At 50.0% G+C, this 24,835-nt stretch overlaps 1 protein-coding gene across 2 annotated transcripts; it reads right to left on the reverse strand.

Annotated features, from left to right (window-relative positions):
• Positions 1–710: 710 nt before the first annotated feature.
• Positions 711–23,879, reverse strand: gosr1 (golgi SNAP receptor complex member 1). 2 transcript variants are annotated; one of them, XM_066695324.1, is made up of 9 exons: positions 23,727–23,879; positions 22,611–22,722; positions 20,232–20,319; positions 20,029–20,136; positions 19,428–19,519; positions 17,245–17,319; positions 6,633–6,662; positions 4,315–4,397; positions 711–4,016 (listed from the first exon to the last, which is right to left on the reverse strand). In XM_066695324.1, the coding sequence occupies exons 1-9, from the start codon at positions 23,755–23,757 to the stop codon at positions 3,892–3,894; spliced, it is 744 nt and encodes a 247-aa protein (XP_066551421.1). In that variant the 5' UTR covers positions 23,758–23,879; the 3' UTR covers positions 711–3,891. The 2 variants fall into 2 exon arrangements, with proteins under 2 accessions (XP_066551421.1, XP_066551420.1); XM_066695323.1 differs by lacking the exon at positions 23,727–23,879 and adding an exon at positions 23,279–23,708.
• Positions 23,880–24,835: the final 956 nt, after the last annotated feature.

Here is a 24,835-nt window from a genome sequence, read left to right on the forward strand (position 1 = left end):
GCAGAGGTTTTGGTTCAGCTGATCCGATTTGATTAGAGCAGAGACTTCTCCACACGTGCCCAGTAGTTCAGATTGTCTCCACACCGAGTGCTTTTTGTTAAGGTGTGTCCCAGCTCACACACATGCTATAATCAGATAAAAATAAAGGAAAGTAGGCAGGGGGATGGAATAGCGAGAAATAAACACCCCAGAGCTCAAAAAGGAGCCAGTTCTCCTTGTTTGAAAATACAAAGAGAGACTATTATTATGACTATTATTCATAGTATTTTTTGTATTTATTTAGTATTATTTTTTAAATATGCCATCAAATGTTTTGTATGCATTTATTTTTAGGTATACCCTCCGCATGGCTGGAATAAAAGTTAACATGCATGGTCACTGTGGGTCCTGTGCCTTCTGTGGGGGTCGGGGGTCAGGGGGGACCCACACACACGTGTTCTCTCTCTCTCTCACACACACTTAGAGACTCTCTCTCTCACACACACACACACCCTCTCTTTCCCTCTCCTCCATTATTTATCACCCTGATGGAAATGGCAGGACATCAGTGGTCAGCGATTGTGCTGGTGGGCACGCAGGGGTCAGGAACTTCTCGGGAAGGCACTCAGAAATCAGATCTGTGCCCCTGGTGTCTCTCACACACACACACACACACACATTCTCTCTCGTTCCCACACAGACTCTCTCTCACACACACACACACACACTGGTAGGTATAAATTACTCTTTATTAGTACAAATAAGACAAGCCAACCCCCATGGGCAATTTATTATACAAAAGGTCAGTGGCACGGTGGAGGTGGGGTTTTGTGTGACACACACAGAACAGTATTTATGCACACTGTCAGCACTGAGGACACTTTTATGGGGGGGTTTCATGGGTCTGTAGCGCAGTGGGGGAAGGGGGGGTGTACTACAGTAAAACACAATGACCCACAGAAAGAAACCCAAACACTGGCGTTCTGGTTATATCACAGTATGAAGTTTTATTAATAATCGTGTAGTTCTGTATCACAAGCAGCAGCCTGACCACCACGCCTTCGCTCGGGCACGGACGACACAGACAAACGGACAGAATCACGAGCGAGATGGAGAGTCTGCTTCGTGTATTCCTTCGGGTTTTAATAAAATACAATACAAACCAACCCGATCACACTTTCCCTTTTACAGACGAGGTGCGAGAAATATTAACCCTCTCCTCGCCCCTGCCCCTCTAAACAAAAACAACCAAAAAAGCAAAATTAAGATATTGACACTGTTGTCTGATTAAATCTGGTGAACATCACACCACAGTGATGCAGAGACATGAGGGCCAGAGGACACGGCTTTCTGACGCTACGGCCGGCGCGAGGGATGTTGCCATGGGTTCAGCCCAATGTGATGCCAACGTCAAATAAATAAACGCAAAAACGAAGGGAAGAAACATCCTGTACAGCCTGGCAGCCGATTCTGCATTCAACGTGCCGAGGTACGAGTCTGGAAATCGTCAATAAACCTCTTTAAATACCCCGGTGACAGGCGGTAACCAGCGATGCCAACCCATGCCCGCTCCCCCCAATACAGGAGCTGCTGCACACTTCCCCCTCCGACCAGATGGCAAATAATCAAACTACGAGATTCACACAGGGTTCTCAAGTGGTCTTAGATTGCCCCCCCACCTCACCCCATCTGTCCTACAAATTACAGACCATAACACACGACCCCTCCCCAGCACTGGAAATTAACAACTTCATCATCTCCAGAATGACGCCGGGATGCTCTCTCTAATGCGGTTGTGTTTTAATGCTGCTCTAATGCCTTTCGGACGTGCGGCTGTGCGGCCGATTCGGAGCCATCAGTCATCTGTCAACACGCTGGGAAAACAGCAGCACCGAGAGACGACTCTGCAGAAATGGGAGAGTGGGGGCAGAGCAAGAGATGAGAGGACGAGGCTCTGGGACCGAGAGAGCACGGCCGGCGCACAGAGGACAGGGCGGTAAATATGAGTGACAACAGCCCACGAGGACGGGCAGCCAGAGGAGACAGACATACCCCAGTGGTACCAGTATATCTGACCCTGCCTGATCTAAAAGCCCTCCGGAAGGAAGCATGTGAGAGGGGAGACATTTGTTCCTCCACTGCTGCAGTTCCATCTCACAGGAACTGCAGTGAAGGATGTGTTGCACAGCAGCTGCTGCCAGACTGCGTTCACATCAAAACTGGCTCATCGGGATGCTGTGGATTCCTCTCTCCGATGGGTACAGAGCACACCTCGGGGTCTTCAGCACACGTATGCGAGAGGCGTGGCTGCCCGTCAGGATGAGAATCTCAGTCATGGGAGGCGTGCAACCCGAGACCGAACACAACATAACTTGGATGGATCTCTTTTGGCATGGGATCGAAAAAAACAACACTTTTTCTGTTTTTAAGTTTAAAAATCTTTATTCTATTTAGGAGTCAATTACCTAACACTTAAAAGCTGTTAATGATTATTTATATGCCCCCTTTTTACAGAAGGAAAGACCCCGTGTGAGATGAAACCCCCATTGCGAATGAATAGAAAGATCATAAATTCAGACAAAAACAAAAGAGCAAAACATCTGTGGGCGGTCCAGGCGGCCCAGTCTGTTGCTCCCTACAAACTGCGCAGTGTGTGGGGGGTCTGCGCCCGAGGCGTGAGGCGTGAGGGTGGTCTGCGCACTTCCTGACAGGAGACGCGAACAGAGACCTGTTGGAATCCGTCGAGAACCGCGGCAGCACCGGACAGAGGCTCCGTTCCTATCGGCGTTAGCGTTTGAGAAAGACAGGCCTAGATAAATTAATATATCAATATATTTATATATGTACAGTATTTACAGAGGGGAGGCGAGGGAGGTGATGGGGAAACCAGAAGGATTGGCCTGGCCAGCTGTGCCAGGGACACCAGACACAATAGGGGCCTCTGCTTGGCACGGGACAGAGTTTTGGGGGTAAATGTTACAGGTCTCCCAAAATTATCACTCACCAAATACCCTTAAACACATGCTGATTGTTAAAGTCTATATTATAGCGGTCTCTGGTACCCGGTCCCAGTTGAAACTCCAAGTAGACGAATCCTCAGGGGCTGCCGACACGGTGGAGGCGATACAACTGTGAAGAACCTTCTGAACCCAATCAGAGCCGAGAGAACTGGGGGGGTGAAGATCGTTTTAAAGGGGTTCTTGCCGATTCCGTGCACGCAGCTCGGACGCATTCGGAAACCCCAATATCGGGGAGAAAGTGATATTTCGGGATATCTAAACACCCTGCAAAACACGACCCTATCCATCGAGAGCTGAACTATTCAGTACGAATATGTGCCAAGTGTGTTATAGTTATATACAACAACGGGATCCCTGCGCCTGACAAAACGAAGAAAAGCACTGAGCTAAAATCCAGTAACTTAAAACATTGTCATCCCCTCGTTTCACACACCTTTAACACTTCTTTATTTTGTCATTTTTGCATTTTTCCCCCCCCAATTCATTTGGTTTCTCTAGATCCCCTCCCTCAAAAGCACATCGGATCGGAAGTGGACATCACAGCATCAATGCACACCTTCCTCCTCTTACTTGCTACTCCTCGAGGGGGAGGGAAAAGGCCAGTGACACAATAACGAGTAAATCTCTGCCTCTCAGTTACAAAAGCACGTGTGCGCCACTTTGGGAGCAAAATTGTATATGAATAAATACTGTTTTAGTTTGAAGTCCCCAGCCCTGCACCCCTTCCCTCCTTGGTAATTACACAAACAGTAGTCCAAGCTGATCATATCTGGCAAATAGGGTGCCAGCAGTATTCAGTCTCCTCCCACTACCCCGCCCACTCTCACAGGCCCCACCCCTCATCTTCTACTCGCATAATCCTCCGAAGCGATTGGTCGCACCCCGCCGCCTGTCAGTGAAAAGCGTAGAGCAGCAGCAGGATGGTGCAGATGCCAATGACTCCGCCCAGAATTAGGGAGTCCCGCCTCTTCCGCAGGTTGATTCGCTGGATCAGGTTGTTGATGGCTGGGAAGCGATCTGGGAGGAAAGACCTGATTAAGGAAAAAACAGGAAAAACAGCGACCTCCTCGAACGGGCCAAACCCACAGCCCAATCACTCCATCGACTGTGGGGATGTTTCTTTCACTCCAAACCCGGCCCGAGAAACGATCCTGGCAGGAAGTGGCGCTGACTTCCCATCCAGTTGCGGACCATGGAATGCGGTACTGAGATTTCCTTTCCTGGTGAAAACGGGAAACGACGCCGAGCATCGCAGGCGAAAGTAAACGCCGATCGCACTTTTCGGCCCCACCGGACCGCCGGCTGTAAAGGATACTGGCCAGAGTGTTGACTCGGCTCTGTATGGACTTCAACATCCCGCGCTGTGAGGTCATGTTCTCCTTTGTTGCCATTGCGATGCTGGAAGGGGACAGAAGGGTGTGAAAATTGAAACAAATAGGAACATGCAGACACATGGACGAGTAAACGCCACCACGTCAGAATTATGCTGAATTCTCAGCTTGTGTGCCCCCCTCTATCCCCGTCTCTCTCCCTAGTCCCTAAGTCCCTCTCCCAGTCTCTCTCCCCCCCTCCCCCAGTCCCTGTCCCTGTCCCTGTCTCTCTCTCTGTTTGGTATACATGTGTGATGGAGTTCTGCTCACAATCATCTGGTCCTTTGCATCCTGTTGCCGTTTTCCACCCCCCAGTGATGTAAGCAATGCCCTGTAATGCTTGGCAATGATGCCCAACACACGTAGAGCTTAAACACCCCCCTGACATTCAGTTTCCCCTCTCCCAAGGGATTTAAATATAGTACAGCAAGTCGTCGGAGGGCAAGACGGGCTCCGGAAACAGAGAGCGGCCCAGTCCAGAGCTGAAACCTGAGCCGTATCGCACGCGTGATCCGAGAAGGACCCAGAGTACAGCTCTATCGCTTTGTGAAATTTAGAAGTCAGATAGAAGTCAAGATTACTTTCCAAATTCATTTTAATTCCGGAGAGAGACTGAGAGAGAGAGACAGAGGGTGAAAAATGGGGTTACATTAAATCCCAGAAGGCATTAATCACAGCGTGCCGCCCGAGACCGAACGACTCCGTGCTTATTGAGAAATGACCCTCCATTAGAAACCCATTCACCCGGACGGCAGACACTGCGGATCAAAGGAATGCGAGAAGATTCCTTATAACTACTTTCATGCACTTCAAACTTCGATGGGCTTAATGAGTCTCTCAGAACCTGGGATCTCCACGCAGACTGCCATTATGAAGCCATATATTTACAGACAGCATTTTTCTTTTCCTTTTCTTCTGTAGTTGGCTGTACAGTGTCCAGTATCTTGGAGACGGCATAACAGGGAACATTCATCACGCTCCACAGTTTGGCAAACAACCAAAACAGGTCCCGGCACGCGCCTGCCTCCGAGGACAAACAACCCACACAAAAACAAGCCACCAACAAAACACCAAAAAGGCTGTATTCCTTTTGAGTGATTCGCTCTTTCAGACTGAACTGAAGCCCATCTCCTCCCACTGCCACTCCAGCTTGGTCTGCAGAGGATGCATCTAGTTCTTTATTTCACTGTTTCCTAGAGGTGCTACACTGAGTGACGATTTGATTCTTCAGATTTAAATTAAAAAGGTGTGGAGGGGGAGAGTCTGCAAATTGATTCTGCCTTTTAGAAATCACAATAATCAAATAGTGGTTTGATTCAACAGTCTGACAACTGATTGCCTCTTAAAGACTAAATTCTGGGTCAATTATGCTGCTGTAATAAGAAATTGCATTTCTGTTGCATCACTTTGTTTAGCCAAGGTTGTTTTTTTGTTCTCTTTATCTTCATGATTGGAAACGTCTCTATGTAATTCGGAGAGCGGCCAGAAGAGTTTGGTTTGTGAGAGGAAGAATTAAAAACAGTGTGGGGGATGGGGGAAGGAAAAAAACAAACCAAAACACCTCCCCTGGAGATTTTAATCATGCTTTATGGACCAGTTCTACATTGGGAAAATCATCTCATGATTAGAACCCAGACCTATATGGTATGGCATCCAAACCACATTTCTGTACAACGAACCTACACCTACACTCAGAACCACACTTTGATACCGATTTCTGTTTCTGTCAGTGGGGAAAGAAAGAGAAATGGAGAAGTATATTATATATATATATATATATATATATATATATATATATATAAAAATAAGCCCAGTTACTGCTTGTCAACGTTTCCAGAAATGCTATTTAAGATATGGATTGCAGGGGAGGCAGCTGCCAGCCTTACTTTAAGACAAGATCAGTTTCCAGCGCAATCCAACGGTACAATTGAATCGCAGGGTAATTGGCTTGTTGCTCAAGGTCCTCTAGTGATTTACGCCTGCTTTCCCCCTGAAACGGGTTAATTATGAAAAAGGCCTGTCTCTCTGCAGGCAGCGCAGCGCCGGCGCCCTGCGACTCTCGCCCTGCGCTCCTCTTCCGCTATGACGACTGGTAAATGATTCGAGGGTCGCATTTGTGTCGCGTCAACATCAACACCAACACAACACTGCAGCTCTCTCCTGAGTGTTGTCATCTTGGACAAATATAACAGCAGCAGCAGACTGATGCAATTGTGAAAGATGTACTTTGATGATGACAAAAGCAGTTTGGGGGTGGGCCTACCTTATCGTGTCTTCAATCAACCGATCTGAACTGCAAAGAGAGAGAGAGAGAAATGAGAACACAGGTTAGTAGTGGACTAGAGTACTCGTCACCCGCTGGCGGGACCAGGCCACGCCCCCGAGCCACACCCTTGGATTACTTCACCGGTGCCGGGAGACTGCGGCCGCCCTGCAGTGCCAGAGGCCGACGCCTGCAACCCAAACACACTTCCCAGGCAGCGCAGTCTCACAGGCAGTAATGAAATAACGGTAGAAGCCTAAAGCCTGAACCCAGACGCTGCCTGGAAGGTGCATTCGGTTGCCAACGCCTGCCTCTTGGCGCAGTCAGTAATAGTCGTGTCTGGTGGGATGTGATTTTGTTTTAGCGTTTAACATGACAAAAAGTAACAATACATGATGAAGTGAAAGCATAAAAGTAAAACTGGACGCCCTTGTTCAAGTCAGCCGACACAGACACTGGGTGATTGGTGACAGACAATTGGTGATTTGGGGACTTTGGCAACAGCTGCACGACTACTTAACCAATGCCATACAATAATAATAATAATGTATGCAAGTTAATCTGCAAACCCACCTAGGAGGAGATCTCAGAGGCTTAAAGGAGTTGAGGAGTAGACAGGAAAAAGCACTGGCAATCTCCCTCGCTCGTACAAATGGACGTATTTCATTTTCTGCTGGCCACAGGATTGTGATTCAATTACAGGCACCGGAACAAGACTTGGTATTCGATACTTAATGCATTTTCTTCTCTTCTGTCTGCAAGAAGCACCGGGCTGCGCAGCACGCCCCAAAAGAGGCCGCCCCACGCCCCGCGTTCCCGTCTCACCCTGGAGCGAGAAGCAGCCCGTGACCACAGAGCTTAAAGCCGAGGCTTATCTGCACGCTTACTTCCAACAACAGAGACACACTTAAGAAAGAGGCAATTAGACACAAGAGGCACTTTAATCTTTAATCCAAGCCTTGTACTTGTGTGCAATTGAAAGGTATTAATTGCTGCTGTTATTATCATCTACAGTAATGTGTCTATTGCTGGAGTTGAGCGTGATCTGTGTCTCGCTCCGCATCCCTGTGACTCGGTCTCTCAGAGAGACGGAAAACGGGGTCTGCGGTTTGTGCGTCTTCGGGCTTTTTCAACATGAACCACAAAGTACACAAAACGATGACTGATGCACACTTCAAGCGGTGCCTGAGCGGAGCTGAAATCTGTGCCCCACGTCCAGCCCGGGGCCTTTTTCCAATCCCTACGTGTGCTTCAGTAACTCTGCACATGACAAACGGCTTCAATCATTCTGAAATGACTTTTTATAATACAGTCTCATGGATAATTTATGGAGGCCAAGCCCATTTTAATTATTTTTCTTAATAAATGGTTCATCTTACTGTTGTTAACTCTATTTTATTTTTCACCTTTCAATTCCAGAAGCTTTTAATCAGGGGGAAAGGTATCTCTCAGTGTCTCTCCCGCACCTGATTGACTTTCTGACAGGACGCGAGTGACAGTTTAACTTGAACCACTCCATCAGGGAGTGTCGAGAAAACGATCTGGACCGACGGCACTTTCACTCAGAGAGACTCTCATTACTGTTGTTATTCCCTTTGGAAACCCGGGTTCTTATTCACACGGTTCGGAGAATCACACCCACAGCCGACACTGTTTCACAGGACAGTCCTAATGAGAGCCGAGCGCCGTTTAACACAGGCTGTCTGCACAGGGAGGAGAAGTTCACTCTTTAATTAAGTGCAGAGAGAAACCCCCCTGGGAGCTTTCTCCACGGCTGGCAAAACAAGGTCAGGTCTGGCTGCGCTGGGGAATCCGTTCCCGCTTCGTTAGCTCCCCCGGTGTGCAGGGCTGCCCAAACCCACCCCGCAGGCTGCCATTTCAAACGTACCGAAATAAATGCATATATACAATAAAAAAGATTTTGACGCACACACACTTTCAGGAAATGCTGTATTAATACTAATTCTAGGTTCCTGGCACAGATTGTGGATTTTCAGTCTCAACCCCTGAGAGCTGGCGTCTCCAGACCGTTTGGTATGCTGACTGCAGGACTGAGCTGCCGGTCACAGGACATCCCGAGCCGGACACACTGGCCTGTACTCTGTGTGTGTGTGTGTGTGTGTGTGTGTGGAGGGAACAGCAACCCCGGGGGGGTGACAGTGCTCAGGGCCTGTCAGCCGAGTGACGATCTCGATAGTCCGTTACTCCGAATGACTGACACCTCCGAGGTGGTGTGACAGATTGGCCTTGTCACCACGGGAGTGATGGGTATCGCTGGTACAAGCGGGAGAAGCAGCCGGCGCTTTTTAGTGCTGAGAGAGAGCGAGAGAGAGCGAGAGAGAGCGAGAGAACCCCCCCCCCCCTAAGCGAGCGCTGTAAAACACAGAGCCCTGGGGATGCCGGCACTGCGACACTCCTCCCAGGATTTATGGGATTGTCCAGGGAGGCAGACAGGCGAGGGAGAGAGAGCGAGAACACGGCTCCTCTGAGTGTGTTGGGCCACTGTGTTGACATGCGTGTGCTGGTCGGTGCGCTCAGCCTCCAGGATCAATTCAGACCAAAAAAACTAACCGAAAAATGCATTGAGTGAAGGTTCACAGTCAGGAGACAGAATATTTAAATCTTTAAAGCACGGAGAGAATCCCTGAGGGAGGGAGGGAGGGAGGACCGCACCACTTCTCTCCACGGATCCCAGGGGACACAATATACCCCCCCCCCCCGACCCCACCGTAGTGAGACGTCCCTCTCTTGCTCATGGAGAACAGCACAATCAGCGTTTCACTGTCTAATGAGAATCGATACCGAGGAGGTTTCGTAACGAGAGGAACATGGCGGCAGTCATCCGAGCTGCACAGTGCAGTACAGCCCAATGCTACACAACACACAGCACAGCCAAACATAGTAAAGCACAATACAATGCAACACATCACAGCACAACACGGACCAATACAATGCAACACACCACAACACAGCCCAGCCCAGATCAGCACAAAAACACCACAACGCAATGCAATGCAGCACTACACAAACCCAGCCCAGAGTAATGCAACTCCCTAACACAACACAACCCAGTACTGAAAAGCACTGAAATGGGAAGAGTTCTGGTTTGCGCTGGATGACAAGGTGACTTCTAAAGGACTGCTACCCGAGAGTCACTGTACTCAGGGCTTCAGACAGAGCCTCAGCTACACAATAACACTCTCACAGCCCCCCCACCCCTCCACACAGTCTAAGAGTCACGGTCTACGAGTGAGGCGCCACCTCGCCAAAGACTGGGGAGTAAACAAAGAGCAGAGAGAGCCTGGGGACCCTGCCGGCAGCGTGCCAGGCCGAGGAGGGCAGAGTGCCGTGTGCCAGCCCGGCTTGTTTACACCCAGCCCTGGCACATACCGGGCCCCGAGGACTTGCTTCCATCTGCCGCCCGCACTCCACGGGGGCCCGGCGTATTAATCAGCCTGCAGGGCCGTGAGGAACAGCAGGCTGCGGCCCCGGCAGCAGGTGGCCACTGCGGCCCAGTCCTCTGCACTCCAGGGCTCGGGCACCACAGCCCATTCCACAACACAGGACGAATCACTGCTTTTGTTTACGGGGGGCTGCCACACCTGTGACCCGGGTCGCCACTCATTTCACAGCAAGTTTAAAGTCAGTCAAGACAACAGATGGGTGACAGGTGTCCGTCTGCTCAGCGGATTGACGAACGGAGAGAGACACTTCTATTGGAGACGATTCTACCAGGGGAGAGGAAAAACAACAGCAAGAACGAAAAACAACCCTTGTGTCGTCCTTCTGGGTGTCCCGGCTGCCTGGCAGAGCTGCAGCGACAGCAAAACACAACGACAAACTAGTTCATGTTGTGAGCTGCAAGCCAGCGATCTCAGACCTACAGAACAAGCTAAAGCACTCAGGACAGCCGGGCGGCACAAAACCAGCTCCATCTGCCCTTTCCTGTTTATTGGCTGGGCCCTTTGGTCCCTCCCTGCAGCCAGGTGCTGAAGCGGAGAACCGATCTCTACAAGCCGGCCAGGGAGGTCCAACAGGCAGCGAGCCCAGGCCACCAAGTCCCTCCAGCCTCATTAGGATCTCAGAGGCTGAAACGGCATGGCCCCTCTTGTGACCGGACAGCCGCTGACCTTTCTCTCAGTTGACCCTCGAGTCGGAGAGATGGCAAGAGACCCGGACCCCCATATGGGCCGGTCCAGACGCTCTTTGCCAGGTCAGCGCCCCCACTAGTGGTTTGACCTTTCACTGTGACCCGAGGAATGCCAAGCAGCCCGGCTCACCGTTTATATTCAGAGCCTGTTGTCGCTCGCCACGCTAGAGTTCTTAGTTTGCTTTGTTTTCTTTTGTTCGATAACAAAACCCGACAACAAAAGGTACATCAATACTGACAAAATGCCACGAAAGGACTTCCGCAGACTGACAAAGCAAAAGTGGGACAGATCAATAATGGGCTTGAATGACAATTCAGCTCCTGTCTCTGAAGATAAACGAGGACGTGGGACCCGCGTGGCCGGACGGCTTGTGCGACGGTGAGGGACTAACAACCACTGTTGTGTCTTTTCTCAGAGAAACAAAGAATGAGCAAAGTGGCAGTCGGGACTGGAAGGGGGAGGAGATTCAGTTTGAGGTTATTAGCATGCCACCCCACCCCCCACATGCATGCACATCATAGGATGCCTCTAATAAGGGGTGGGGGGATTCAGGCTCTGCAGTAAAAAGATCAGTAAAGGTAGTGAGTCTGGGGGCAGGGGTCACAAAAAGGCCTGTTCAATTGGGTCATAAATCAGAGCGTGGCAGGATTTACTGCAGTCACAGAGCGGTGCGCGGCTCTGCTGTATTTCATCCGAGAGAAATCTGTTCCGCTCGGCTGAGGATCACGACTCACCGACCCACAAGCAACAAACGCGCACATACACACAGAATCTACACTCTTACATGCCATATATCATAAATAATAATAATAGTGAGTCAACTTGATAGCTGACAAATTGGCAGATAAAAATCTTTATTGATGGGGAGACTTAAGATCCACCCCCCCATACTCGGATACTAAGAAAAATAAACTGCATTTGTCTCAGGGCTCACCGTGCCTCCGTCCCGGCGTGTTTGTGCTGAGGGATCTAGTTCTCACCTCCCCAACCCCCCTCCCTCCCAATTTCCAAAAGTATATCCATATTTATTTTATAAAGTGTTACACCTCATAATATTCAATCCTGATTAAAGCCCTGGAGTGGCGAGAGACGGCTGTGTTTTCCAGCCTGTCACATCAGAATGCAAATTAACCAGAGTTAACAAAAAAAAAAAACTTTTGTACTTGAGCAGAAAGGTTTCTCAGAATAGGCCTGCTAGTTTTAAAACACACACACACACACACACACACACACACACCAGCTCGACGTTCACATTAATCTCAAACAAATTCCCCCCCCAGCTCCCCTCTCCTGATGAGAAACAGTGTCAAGTCGTCTCAATTAGGCATCAGAACGGCTCGACCTGACAGCCCTGCTTCTAAAAAGGGCTTTTCGTGAGGGAAGATTAATGGCTGCGCGACGGAGCCGACAGAGGGAAGAAAAACAGAACTTCTTCCCTCCTGGTCGTGCCTTCACTTCGCATGTCCTCTCAGCGCTCCCGCGCCGTAGCTCACAAATATTGACGTTACTTGCGTGGCTGAGAACACTATCCAGGCCTGGGAAATCACAGACACCATCACCCTGCATTTCTCACAACCTTTAAAACGCCATCAGTGCCCAGTTCCATCAACTCTGCAGCGACACGCCTGACATCACCAGGAAAGGGAGTTGAAATCCCAGGACAACGACACCAGAGCAGCAGCAGAAGATAAGAAAATGGAAGTAAATGCATTGATTATGGGTATATTAATGGAAAATCTACTTTACACTCAACGCAGAGCAATCGGACGAACTGGAAAGGATGACTGTGTTTCCTATGTGGGCTTTGCTTCCAGTTTGGAAAAAAAACAACAACTCACCCCTTCCCTTTCCGAGTCAATACATAATATATTAAAAACCTCTTATCATTATGATGATGTTTTTAATGAGGACATGTGCCGACTGCCTTTAGGAAACACTCTTGGTAATTAAATCTGCCCACCGGCTTCTTAAAACCTTAAGTCTGTGCCCGAGCAGGAATGGGTTCCAACAGAATAACGTCTGGCCTGGTGAACTGCGGTTGTGTCCTACGTGACAGTGTCGGCCAACAGTGTCCGAGCATCGACCTGTCGGACACCGGGATGACAGAAGCATCACAGATTCGGCATCACAGCCCACCCACCCAGAAGTCGAGACCTTTCGACCTGCGGACATTGAAAGACGGGACCCCCCGCGGCCCGTTCCGAAAAAGTAATGGCATTCAAAATGTCCAGACGGCCGCTCCCTCGCCCCCCCCGCTCTCTGCGCACAGTAATAAAAAAATACGGCGGGCCACGAGCCAGACGCACCAAACCACGCAGCCCGAGCCAGGACGTTCATCGGCCAGAAAGGCTCATTTCTCAAAGTCCTTGGCCTGCCTTACCTCCCCGTTCACAAAAGGATGCGTTTCGGTTTAGCACTTTTTCTCTCAATATAATTAACTGGTTTGCTTTGGACGGCCGCCTCGGCTTTACGGAGAGCGCTGCGCGGTTGTGCCGGCTCGCTCCCACAGTTAGGTGCGAGTCTCCGCCAAATGCATTCTTTATAAAACAAGGACGAAGAACAAGAACAGGACATTAAAAAAAAGCCCACCTCAGCATTAGCAACAAAACCTACAGACAGCGTGGGCAAAGGCCGGGCTCCTTCACAGCTGCCTCTCAGAGCTCAGCGCACCGGACCGCCCATGCACGGCCAACGGTTGCAGGAGGAACCTTAACCATACATTAAATCCCCACCATCACCATCATCATTAATCAAGTATGTTTGCACAAGCTCATAGATAAACAGCAGCAACAACCAATCAAACTGCAATGTTGACGAACCAGACCAAATCCCACCGACACCGTGGCTGTGTTGGTTTCTCACTCGGGAGGAACTGGTCCTACCGGCCGTCACAGAAACGTCACCTCATCCTAACGAGCCGGCCGTCTGGCAGGGAGTATCTTCACCAGTGCGATTCTTCTCTTTCATTTAGATTCAAAACATCAGATCTCGAGCGACACGTCACACGTGGGTGATTCACGACGCACATCGCCTTGTTATGCCCCTGCAGTGTAGCATGAGGTGTCATACCGCGCACCCCCCGCTGGCTTGTTCAATGGGTCACAGGCAACAATGAGAAATATGGCAGTGAGGCAGAAAGGCTGGGTGCTCCCGACCCCTGCATGTCTCAGCCACTGCTAATTGCCAATTATTGCTAATAGTCGCTGGAAGAATGAAAACGGCAGCTTTTTTTTTTTTTTTTTTACTGGAACTTGTTCTCGGCAACCACAGCCGTCAGAATAATTCCTGTAAGCTTCTAATGGACTCCTACGTCTGGGTCTGGTTCCCCTTCGCTCTGTCTGTCTCCATCTCTCTCTCTCGGTTTTATTTATTTATTTATTTTTATGGCACAGCTGGGCAGAATTGGCAAAGTGGTCTCACAGCTGAGTATTAACCCACTATATGCGCAAGTGTCATGACATCAGGAGCGGCCCAACAGGCAGGCAGGAAGTGGGCACTGCAGCACGTTCTAGAAAGGGGGAGGATAAGAACGTGTGGAAGCTGATTGGCTGAGAAGGATGTCATGTCCTCTTTAGCCTCTTATGTTTTTATTTCCTTGGGCTCTGGACAGGTCGCTGAGAAAAAACAGCTTTATACACAGAGCTGACCATTTAATCCACCAAAACCATTAACCACCACAAAGAGCGTCACACACAGCTGTTTTAAAACACAACGGCAATGTCAGAGGAAGATCAGCATTAATGTTGCTTCTTCCAGTTTGAAACGACTGGTCCTAATTCAGCGTTCACTGTGGCATTATGGGACAGACAGATAACCAAGAGCTCAGCTTGCTTTCCAAGTTCATCACATCTAAAACAAATATTTATAAATATGAATAAACATAATAAGGTGCTGCCCGACAGCTACAAGGACAGAAAACCTTCTTCACAGTGAGACCATCGAAAAACCAACCTCCAGAGGTATCGAATCAGAGTTATTAGCCTCCTTGAGAGGAAGTTTTCCATTCTAGACTTGGATATTTAATTAGAAATGTGTTACACACAACCAGATCCAAAGCATGAGGCCCAAGCTACGGCGGAGGGGCCCAGTCCAGTGTGCCAAGCTGGGAGAGACCTGCACCAAATATCTAGTTGAGGAATCGGATATTGCTGACATTTACTGCAACTCATCTTTCCCTTAAAATGCCACACTATAGGAAGGGTCTGAATATAAATACAAATATATTTCTTTCATTTTAGATGAAGCAGTTGTCAGTAATGCTGCCACAGAACCTCCGCCCACACACACACCCACCCACCCCGACCGGAATCCTCGGGAACATCTCCGAGAGACTGCCACTTTACGACTGCTGCAGATAACGCTAAACTGCTTAATTGCCAGCCCTAATGTTGTCATCCTCAATTACTGCCTGCAGGAGGAGGGCTGAGAGTGTTGGGTTACTAATGACCGACCACAAGAGCGCAGGGACCGAGACGCAGCGAGGCGCGGAGGGGAGACGCACACACATCTCTGCAACAGAAAGCGCCGGGGAAACTGCAGTCAGAATTGCAATGAAAACACCAGAGGAAGACGTTTCACTCGTGTGTGTGAGAGAGAGAGAGAGAGAAGCGCTGTTCCCTGTGCCCCCCACCCCCCACCGCAGTTTAACAGACCGAATTGGTGCACCTACAAACACATGCCTCCAACAAAAATACATTAAACGCTGAGTGTGGGAAACCCAGAAGTGAGAGCTGACCTCCCGTCACAAACACTGTGTTTTTGCTGTTCTGTAAAAACCCGCACGGTGGGGTAGCGGTCTGGGAGAGCGAGGCACGGTGAGCACCGCGGTTTGCCGCTCTCTCTGGCGAAGAGCGGAGATGCCCAACTCCCGCCAGACCCAATCAGCAAATGTGCGCCGGCAGCCGGTGATTAAAAAACACCTGGCGCCGACAGGAGATCCTCCCACTTCTCCCTGTTAATTAGAGGGGAGAGCTGCGTGACGGAGTGTCCAGGAGGAGCATCCCGCGCCAGCCAGCCGCCAGGCAAGACTGCTGCCAGACCACCGCCCTTACTGCCTCGCTGGCTGCGCCCGCCATTAATGCCTGAGCTACGCGCTCACTTCGACACAGGGCAGGGGGCGCGAGGCGGTCAGCCCCACAGCCAGGCCAGGTCAGAGGTCATGAGTGAATCCCAAGGCACAAGTTGGGTGGCGTTTACTGTCCGAGTGCTTATTAAGAAACCAAGATTGGTTTTTCCTGGGCCCCCTGGAATAAACTGCAGGCTGTGGTTGTGGCCTCCTCACGCCCCCCGCTTACGAAAGCCACCCGCCCGCTGTACACCTGATCGAGCGGAAACAGAAAAGTAGGGAAGCCCTTCGGTGTCGGTGGTGTGGTGGGGGGGGACTGCCATCATCTGGCAGTAATGGATTACAAATACGATTAAAAAGAAAACCGCCCTCTCTGGCTTCGGTGTGGGAAAACCACATCCGTGTATTAGTTTTAAAATATAAACACAGTTTAGCCACAGAAGTCAACGGAGCAGATTCCTTCCTTCATTTAAAGCATCAGCAAATTTGAGAGAGAGAGAGATTTAAACTCCGACCATCCTGTCTGGGCCTCAGTCCCCCTCACAGAGTGGCTGAGAAGAGGGGGGTGAATTAAACACTTTCAGAAGGGACAGCTTGGCCAAGACACCGCGGTTATCGAGTCAAGAAATAAATAAACAAACAAACACGCAGATCGCCCTCCTCGGCCCGCTCTCCGCTCGCAGGTGCCGCTGCCGGATTCCCGCGTCACCACCGCCCCCCCCCCAGCCGCTGTTTTCTCCCGACGCCAGCACTTTCTCTGCCGCTAGAGAAACCAGGCCCCTCCCAGTCATTACAGGGACAGCGCTAACTCCGCTACAGATGGATGGCGCAGAGATGGAAACGGATGAATAATTTACAGACGGGATGAGGTGGATCTATCTTATTTTTTTAAACCGAGAAAAAGGTCATTAATAAGGATTGATTTATCTGCCCAACCATTTTATTAGTTTTATTTATTTACACCGGTTTGATTTTACTTATTTTATTGCGTTTGATCGTACGTTGGCGGGGGGCGCAGTCACGCAGAGTCAAAGGTCAAAGGTCAGTCAGGCTCTGCTCCCCGTTCCCACTGACTGAATAACCGAAGCGGCCGGATTCGGGGGCGTGAATCGGAGATGACCCCCCCACCGCCACAGCAAAGCAACCAAATAACTCGATACATAAGTTTGGGTGAGTGTGTCACTTATTAGGGTTTTCCAAAATAAACTGCTTTGGGATGAATTTGGTGCCTCTTCGGGTACAGAATATCACGTGTTTATGTGCCGGAGCGGGACAACCAAACCACTCCGTTACACAGAAACCAAACCAACCAACAACCACAACAACAAAACCACGCTGCAGGTCTCCCACCCCCGCGGACCCCCCGGCCCACTTCCCCGCAGCGACAGGCACTCACTTGCGCAGATGCTCGTGCTCCTTCAGGAACAGCTCCGTCCTCCTGTTGTTCACCCCAGAGCCGCTCTTGTAGGTCCTGAGAGGAGGAGAGAAGCAGAGAGAGAGAGAGAGAGAGAGAGAGAGAGAGAGAGAGAGAGATAAGGGGGTGACATCACAGAGGGGGGACAGGGGTCTCGGTAGAGAAGCCCCAAAACCGCCTGGGGTCTCTCACCCTGGCACAGAATCTCTGCCACCGACTAACCTCTCGAGCACTTTGAAAGAGGAATGTTTTCTATGTGTGGTTTTGTTTCTTATATCCCACTCTGACACACCTGTCCTGCACCTGTTCTCAGCACCACAGGGAGCTGATCTGTTCACTTTCATAGCCATTTTGTTTTCTTTGCAAAAGGAAACTAATTTTTTAAAGTACCACAGGACTCACTTCACTTTACCTGGCCAGACAGAGACACACAGAGAGACAGAAACAGAGAGACAAGCAGAGAGAGACAGAGACACAGACAAAGTGAGTGTTAAGCACTGGGTCTGTTCTTGGGGCAACATATGGCTTCGGCATGGTGTTCGTGGCAACTCTGTTTGTGTTTTTCCTGCTGACACCGTGAAGAAATCTCAGCAAAGACAGGCTTCTGCAGCGAATCCCTTCGGAGCAGATAATTAATCCCAGGAGCGGCAGGAACGCAGCGCCCGTCTGCCAGCTCCGTCAGAGGAGTGACAGCCCCGCACCCCCGCCTCCCCCACACCGACGCCCGACTCAGCACAAAAGAGAGGAGCGGAGCAGCGGCAGCCTGTGCAGCGCGGCTATATTTAGGCTTGACACCCGGGATGGGGGCAATTAATCAGGCCGTGCGGGTTCTTAATCACGTTCGGCTTAAATTATCTGCTCGGGCTGGAAATGAAAATTATTGAGACCCTCCCGAACCAAGAGAGAGAGAGACAGAGAGAGAGAGTGTGTGCTGCAAATGTCACCGATCCGTCCCCTTTACTGGTCTCCTCTCCGCAACGCCCCCCACGCAACTGTGCGCCGTGAAATCGGCACGAACGCCAAACCCCAGTAACGGTGCCACACATCTGGATGCAGAAGCCGAGCCCTTCCTTGGCGGAACAGTGCACGTGGGAGGACCAGCGGGTGCCCTTCTCAGGGGGCAGAAGGGGAAGGGCAGAGGGCAGCACCGCACGGCCCGAAACCCAGACACAGCCGCGGCGATGGCGTCACACTTTAGTCTTCTTAGCTCTCGCACGTCAGAGGGGGAGACCATGCCATCTGGCCCTGGCAGCCGAAGCAGGGGAGAACAGCTGGGCTGGCATGGCACTGCTCTGTCGCCAGCCCAGGTCAGAACACATACGCAGTTTTGCCACGGCACACAGACAGGGCTGCTGGGAACGGATGGAGGAATTGGGGCTCCCAGGACCAGGACCAGGACTTGGGGGCCCCATCGGCGGAGATGGTTAAGCTGTTGCTTTTTCACTGTGTGAGACAGTGGGCAGAGTGCTGGGCTTCCCACGCAGAATCTAGAACCCCAGGGCACAGAATCCTACTGTTCAGAATCTAGAACCCAGAACCCCAGAGCGAACAGTGGAGAACTTGCTGTTCCCAAACCGACCACATTAGGATTCTTGATCGCATCCAACGATAATAAAGATTATAATTACTTTTACATAATAATAAGCCCATTCCTCTCTGTGCAACTGTAGCGCCCCCTGGGGAAATGATTCACAGAGCCTTTTATCTGATCAAACTGCACTATTTGGGAGTTAATGAAGACTTCCTTCTTGTGTATTTCCACATTCAGTGCCGGACCGGTGTGGGGTCAGCCTTCCACAGCAGCTCTGAGTCTGTAGGGCAAAGCTTTAGGCACCCGGATGCTTTAAAACAAGCTTTAACCACAGGGACATTTCAGCCACATTTCAGATGCTGAAGTTGATCAAGCTGGTGTAGCACTCCCTCTGGTGGCTCTTGGAGGTACCGCAGCGTGGAACAGTCACCCCCATCAGGCCTCCGCAAGTCACTACCTGCTGTACGGTTCACTGTGAAGTGTGACCGGCGTCCAATTAAGGGTACAATTAGGTCAAGTACCTAATTAGCTCTGGTGTAACTGTCAAACCAGAACCCGTGGAGGACCCATGTGCCCACCCCCCACCCCGACTGACAGGACAAAACACCAGGCAGGAAAGGGAGGCGTCACTCACTCGATGTCCTTCCGCACGGAGCCCAGCAGGTCCTCGCGCTCCCGGATGGCGAGGAAGTTGGCCTTGGTTTTGTGGAACTCGTGGGTATAGTCCTGCAAGACACACAGCCACAGTGAGGGACGGGGACGGGAGGGGCAATAAAGACTCTCAAACACACAACAGAGCCACAGAGCAGACCCACACTCACAGACTCGGGGGTTTTAGAACAGCACTCATAGAAGCAGCTCAACCTGCGGCTCAGACTGATCAGCAAGATTGTGTGGCACAGCCCTAGCATTCCTCCTCAGACAACTGTGTTGCGCGTGTGTGTGTGTGTGTGTGTGTGTGTGTGTGTGTGTGTGTGTGTGTGTGTGCGTGTGCGTGTCTATCGTGCGTCTCTCTCCGTCTGTCTGTGTTGTGTAATACACTCAACCTGCAGACAATCAGGAGTTTGAATGTCATCTTATCCCTGAATTTGAAAGAGCTGTGCAGCGAGGGAAGCGCGGGAGCGAGGGTGGGAAGACGAGCGGAAAAGAGGAAGAGAGCGAGGAAGTGAGGGAGGAAGGGAGCGAGGGAGTGAGGGAGTGTCGGGGGGGGGAGGATACGGCACAGGCACCCGTACCTGCAGGATGTCCCGGTGCCGCTGCAGGGTGTGCATGAGGGCGGCGTTGAGGGCGGCGACCCCCGGGGTGCTGCTGTACTCCGCCATCTTGTCGTTCACCCCTGTGAGCTGAGAACACAGCGCCGCGTGAGGAGGCGGCACGAACACCCACGCCCGTGGGGAGGCCCCGAGGCCGCTCTGTCGGACCCCCACGCCCGCCTTACCTTCGCCAGGAGCTGCTCGATCTCCACCGCCATGGTGTCGAACATCCTGTCCTGGGTGGAGTTGTTGAGCAGAGGGGTGGTGTCGGAGCTGGGGAGACATGGGGAGAAGGCTGGGTGAGGCGGGGGGAGAGCCGGGAGACGCGCGGCGTGGCTGTGGGAGCCTGTCCTGTCCGTCAGCGGTGTGGTGCGGCCGTGAACAACAACACACTACCTCTGAACAGTCATCTCCCTGACTCACTTTGTCTTTTCTCTTTAAATAGCGTTACAAGAACAGACCGAAGAGACGCAAAGCACAACCCTCTCCGCTCACCTGTGCTGAGGTGATACTCTGAGAGGACTGACCTTCGCCATTATTAATCTGTTGTTTTCAATTTCAATTTAAGGTGCTTTATTGGCAAGACAAACACATTTGTATTGCCAAAGAAACTGAAGATACATACATGTATGGAAAATAAATAATATAATTATAAATCACATCACCTTATAAAATGTATTAAAGTACAGAAAAAAAAAAAGATTTTATATACGTAGAAAAGGAAATTGATTTACTATTTACAGATTAATTTTTGTTTTGTTTTTCAATCACAGAAATACAAGGACATGCATTACAAACGAGTATTTACACTGCCTCTACAGCCGGTGCTCGTGTGTCTCTGTGCCGCTCAGGCTGTGGCAGCGATGATATATTGGGCAGCCAGTGGGGCTGAGGCTGAGCTCTTGGGTTTGGAGGGCCTTTACTGGAGTGAGTCTGATTCACTTTTCTTTAGGTGCATCCAGAATTTGAGTGCTGATATTTGTTTCCCTGAGGTCTGGCCTTTTTTTTTGGAAGATCATGATCTTTGTGTTCTTCATGTTTACTGCCAGGGCCCAGGACTGACAGGCTGCTCTAGCAGGGCCCGGTTCTTCTGCAGCCCCTGCTCTGTGGGTGACAGCAGGACTAGCTCGTCTGCATAGAGCAGGAACTTGACTTCTGTGTCATTTAGAGTGAGGCCAGGAGCATCAGACTACAGCCCTGCCGCGCCCCTGAGTGAAGAACGCTGATCTTTTATTGCCAGTTTTTACTGCATGTTTTCTGTGTACACTGATTTTATATCATAGACTTTACCCCCGACACCACTTTGAAGAATTCAGTCCCTCGTGCCAAATGGAATCTAATGCCTTTTTTAAATCAATGAAACAGGCAAAGATTTTGCATTTACTTTTTTGCTGGACGTGTTTTTTCTAAGGGTGTGTAGGGTGTAAATATGATCAGTATCGCTGTGATTTAGTAGAAAGCCAGTCTGACTGACTCGGTAAGGAAGGACAGCATCCGGGCTTAATGATGCTGCAGAACACCTTCCCCAAGTTGCTGCTCACACAAATGTTGGGGTAGTTGTTTGGGTCGAATTTGTCTCCACTCTTATAAATCGGGGTGATCAGCCCCTGGTTCCAGATGTCAGGGAAGCGAGCAGTTCTGAGGACCATGCTGAACAGTTTAAGCACAGCTTCCTGCAGCTGTGCGCTGCTGTGTTTGAGCATCTCAGTGCTGATGCTGTCCGGGCCGCAGGTCTTCTGGGTTTAAGCTTTTTAGATAGTTCCTGTAGGGTGATTGGAGCGTCAATTTTTTGATTATTGATTATTTTTAATTGATTGTTCGAGTAATTTCAGTTTTTCCCTAGTTTCAATTTGTTTGTGTGTCAGATCATTTTGTTGGACAAGGTTTTCAAAATAATTTTCCCAAATAGTTCCGTTTTGTATTGTCAATTACTGTTGTTTTGCTGAATTTAAATCGTTCCACATTTCCCAGAACTGGTTTTGGTCGACAGATATTTCTCTGTCTGTGAGTGTTTTGTTTGTGTGTTTCTGTTTTCTCTTTTTAAGGGTGTGTTTGTAGTGTTTTAGGGTCTCACAGTAATGCTGGCGTAGGTCTGTGTCTTGTGGTTGATGGTGTTTTTGATTGGATAGGTGCCTTAAATTTGTTCGTATTGATTTACACTCATCATCAAAACATGTGTGCGCGCGCTTGTGATTCTGGTTTATCTTTTTCTTTGTCTTTGGCTGCAATTTTAAATATCTGATTGTTATCATTGATGGCCAGATTTAGTCCCATCACATCAGGCTGGTGCTGTGAGCTGAGGAAAGTGTTGGTTATTTCTGTAGACCGGATTGCTTTGTTAAACTCCTCTGTGCTGTTAGGAGCCCATCTGTTTGATTGATTAAGGTTGTAAAGCGGTTTCCGTGTGCCTTCTTTTCAGGAACACTGTGATTTGGTTGTGGTCCGACAGAGGGGTTTGCTGCCTGACAGTGAATGCACTAATGAAGGAGGGGTCCATGTGATGGCACAGTTTTCTCTCTCTTGCACACAGTAAGAGTGAACAACCTTGGGAGCGGCTGACCCACCTGTCCCCGCGGCGCGCTTCGCGGGAGCTGCTGTAGCTCGTGCACAGCTTGCTGAAGGAGACCAGTTTCAGGTCCAGCTCGTTCTCCAGCTGCCGCGCCTGCTTCCGCAGATCTGCAGCAAAAACAAACACAGAGTCACAGACACACACACACACACACAATCAGAGACACGGGTCACAAGGATGTGTTATCACAGCGTGTTTCCATCTCAGTATAAACCAGTCTGAGATTATTAATTTATTTATAAGTGCTTTAAGCTGACTTTTAGTGTGTGTGTGTGTGTGTGTGTGTGTGAGGGAGAGAGAGTGTGTAGCTGTCATTTCAAACTGTGACTGCAGGATAGCACTAATGTAAACGTCCTATGCATCAGAACAGGGACAGCTTTACCAAACGCGCCTCTACACTGTATCTGCGAAATGTTGTAGCCTGACTCGTCAAGCGCTTTGAGATGCAGCGCGGCATGAAAACTGTATAAAATAATCCGCTCAATCAAATTAAAACACAGATCGCTTCAGGCCAGGCCAGGCCAGACTGAATAGGAACAGTTTAGTCAATCCGAAATGGCGATTTTACACGAATAAAACACAAGTCCAGCCGTTGTCAACTGTCAGCAGTGACGCACATCCGCGCCGATCCACTCCGAGCGCCCGACTCAGATTCATACTCACCCGGAGGAGACATCGTCCGGGGGGGAGAATGACTCCTGACGCATCTCTGAGACATATATGAGTTTATAATATAGCTGGCTGTATTGATTTACACAGCACTCAATAGGAGGCTAAAGCGCGCCCCCATAAGTTTGAACTCTACGGCTCCCCGTTCCTGGAATAACGCACGCAAATTAAAACGCGTTTTGCATCGTGCTCGTCCTGGCTGGGTCGATTCAGGATGAGCGACCAGCCGCCAGTGAAGTGATGATGATCATAATAATAATATCCACGTTAGTTTGCACTGAGAGAGCCAGGGAAGCGAGGACTCGTACTTGAAATAAACGCGTCGGCAGCTTCGCTCAGCCGCCCCGAAAAGGATGCTTTACCGCTTCCCAGCATTAAAAGGACGACACGGTGCGCCCGTCGCTTCCCCCTCGCTCCCTGTTAGACCAGTTTGCCACCTCACCTTCCCAATAATTGCTGCTTCCTCCTGCCATCTTTGTTGTCCAACGTCACCCTAAGCCAGACAGCGAGGAGAAACCACCACCGACATCCCGGCACCGCCGCTCTCGTACGGCGCAGCGGAGTGAGCAGCGCCCCCTGCAGGAAGCGGACCCCCAAACAGATGTTTTTCTGCTTTTAGAAATATGTATTTTGCATTCAGCTCCGTTGAAGCACACACAAGGAAAACAAAGATGAGTAAGAAATGACTTAAGGCGGTACATTGTTGTTCAGAGATGTGATTAAAGGGGGCTAATACTGACTAAGCCTTTCAGTTGTGTGTTGTTTTTGTCACACAAACGCTGCTGCTTAGGATGGTGCCCTGATGTCTGTGTTAAGAGCAACACCAGAACATTAGACAGAAATGCCACTGAGCTCATCAGCCTGTCTCAGGTCTCGGTAGCTGATGTGTCCCAGCCTCTCAGCAGGATGTTTGCTAAACTCAGTCAACAACACAGCCAGTCTGTTTGTTCCCGATCCCCCACCCCCACCACTCTCTGTGCAAACAAGCACCTATTTACACAACTCAACACATCTGCATTTCCAGCCCTGCCCGGGGCTCGCTGCCTCACTGCTGATCTCTCTGAATATGTCACCTGATCTGCCACGTTTCAGGAGCCAGGGACCAGGTCTGTCCTCCTCCTCTGCTCCAGTTTATTATTTATTTTCATCATGTTTTTTCTTAATCTCGCTATTACATCAAAGAAAGAAAGAAAAAAATAATGCGAAGAAGAAGAAAACAGGGTCCACACACACACAAATTGAAGACGTTTGCCGTGTTTGTTGACTTTGCCAACTTTAGGATGGCGTCCTCTCCCGCAGTGCCTGTGACTTGCTGCGGTGCATCGGTGTTCACGGTCCCCCTACTCACAGGCCCGCGGCACCAGCACACATGAAGAGGCCGAAGGCGTCTAGATCTGTATTTGTTTGTTTATTGAATTTCAACCAAAATGCTGTTGAATTACGAAGTTGCTTCCTCGGGGGGAAGCCCCAGCCACCACACATATAAAAAACACACTGTAAGACAGGTTTGTTCTCACGGTCTTAAAATGCTAACTGAAAGAAATTGCACTT

Source organism: Amia ocellicauda, chromosome 22, assembly GCF_036373705.1.
Source record: "Amia ocellicauda isolate fAmiCal2 chromosome 22, fAmiCal2.hap1, whole genome shotgun sequence".
In the NCBI taxonomy this organism is placed as follows: domain Eukaryota; kingdom Metazoa; phylum Chordata; class Actinopteri; order Amiiformes; family Amiidae; genus Amia; species Amia ocellicauda.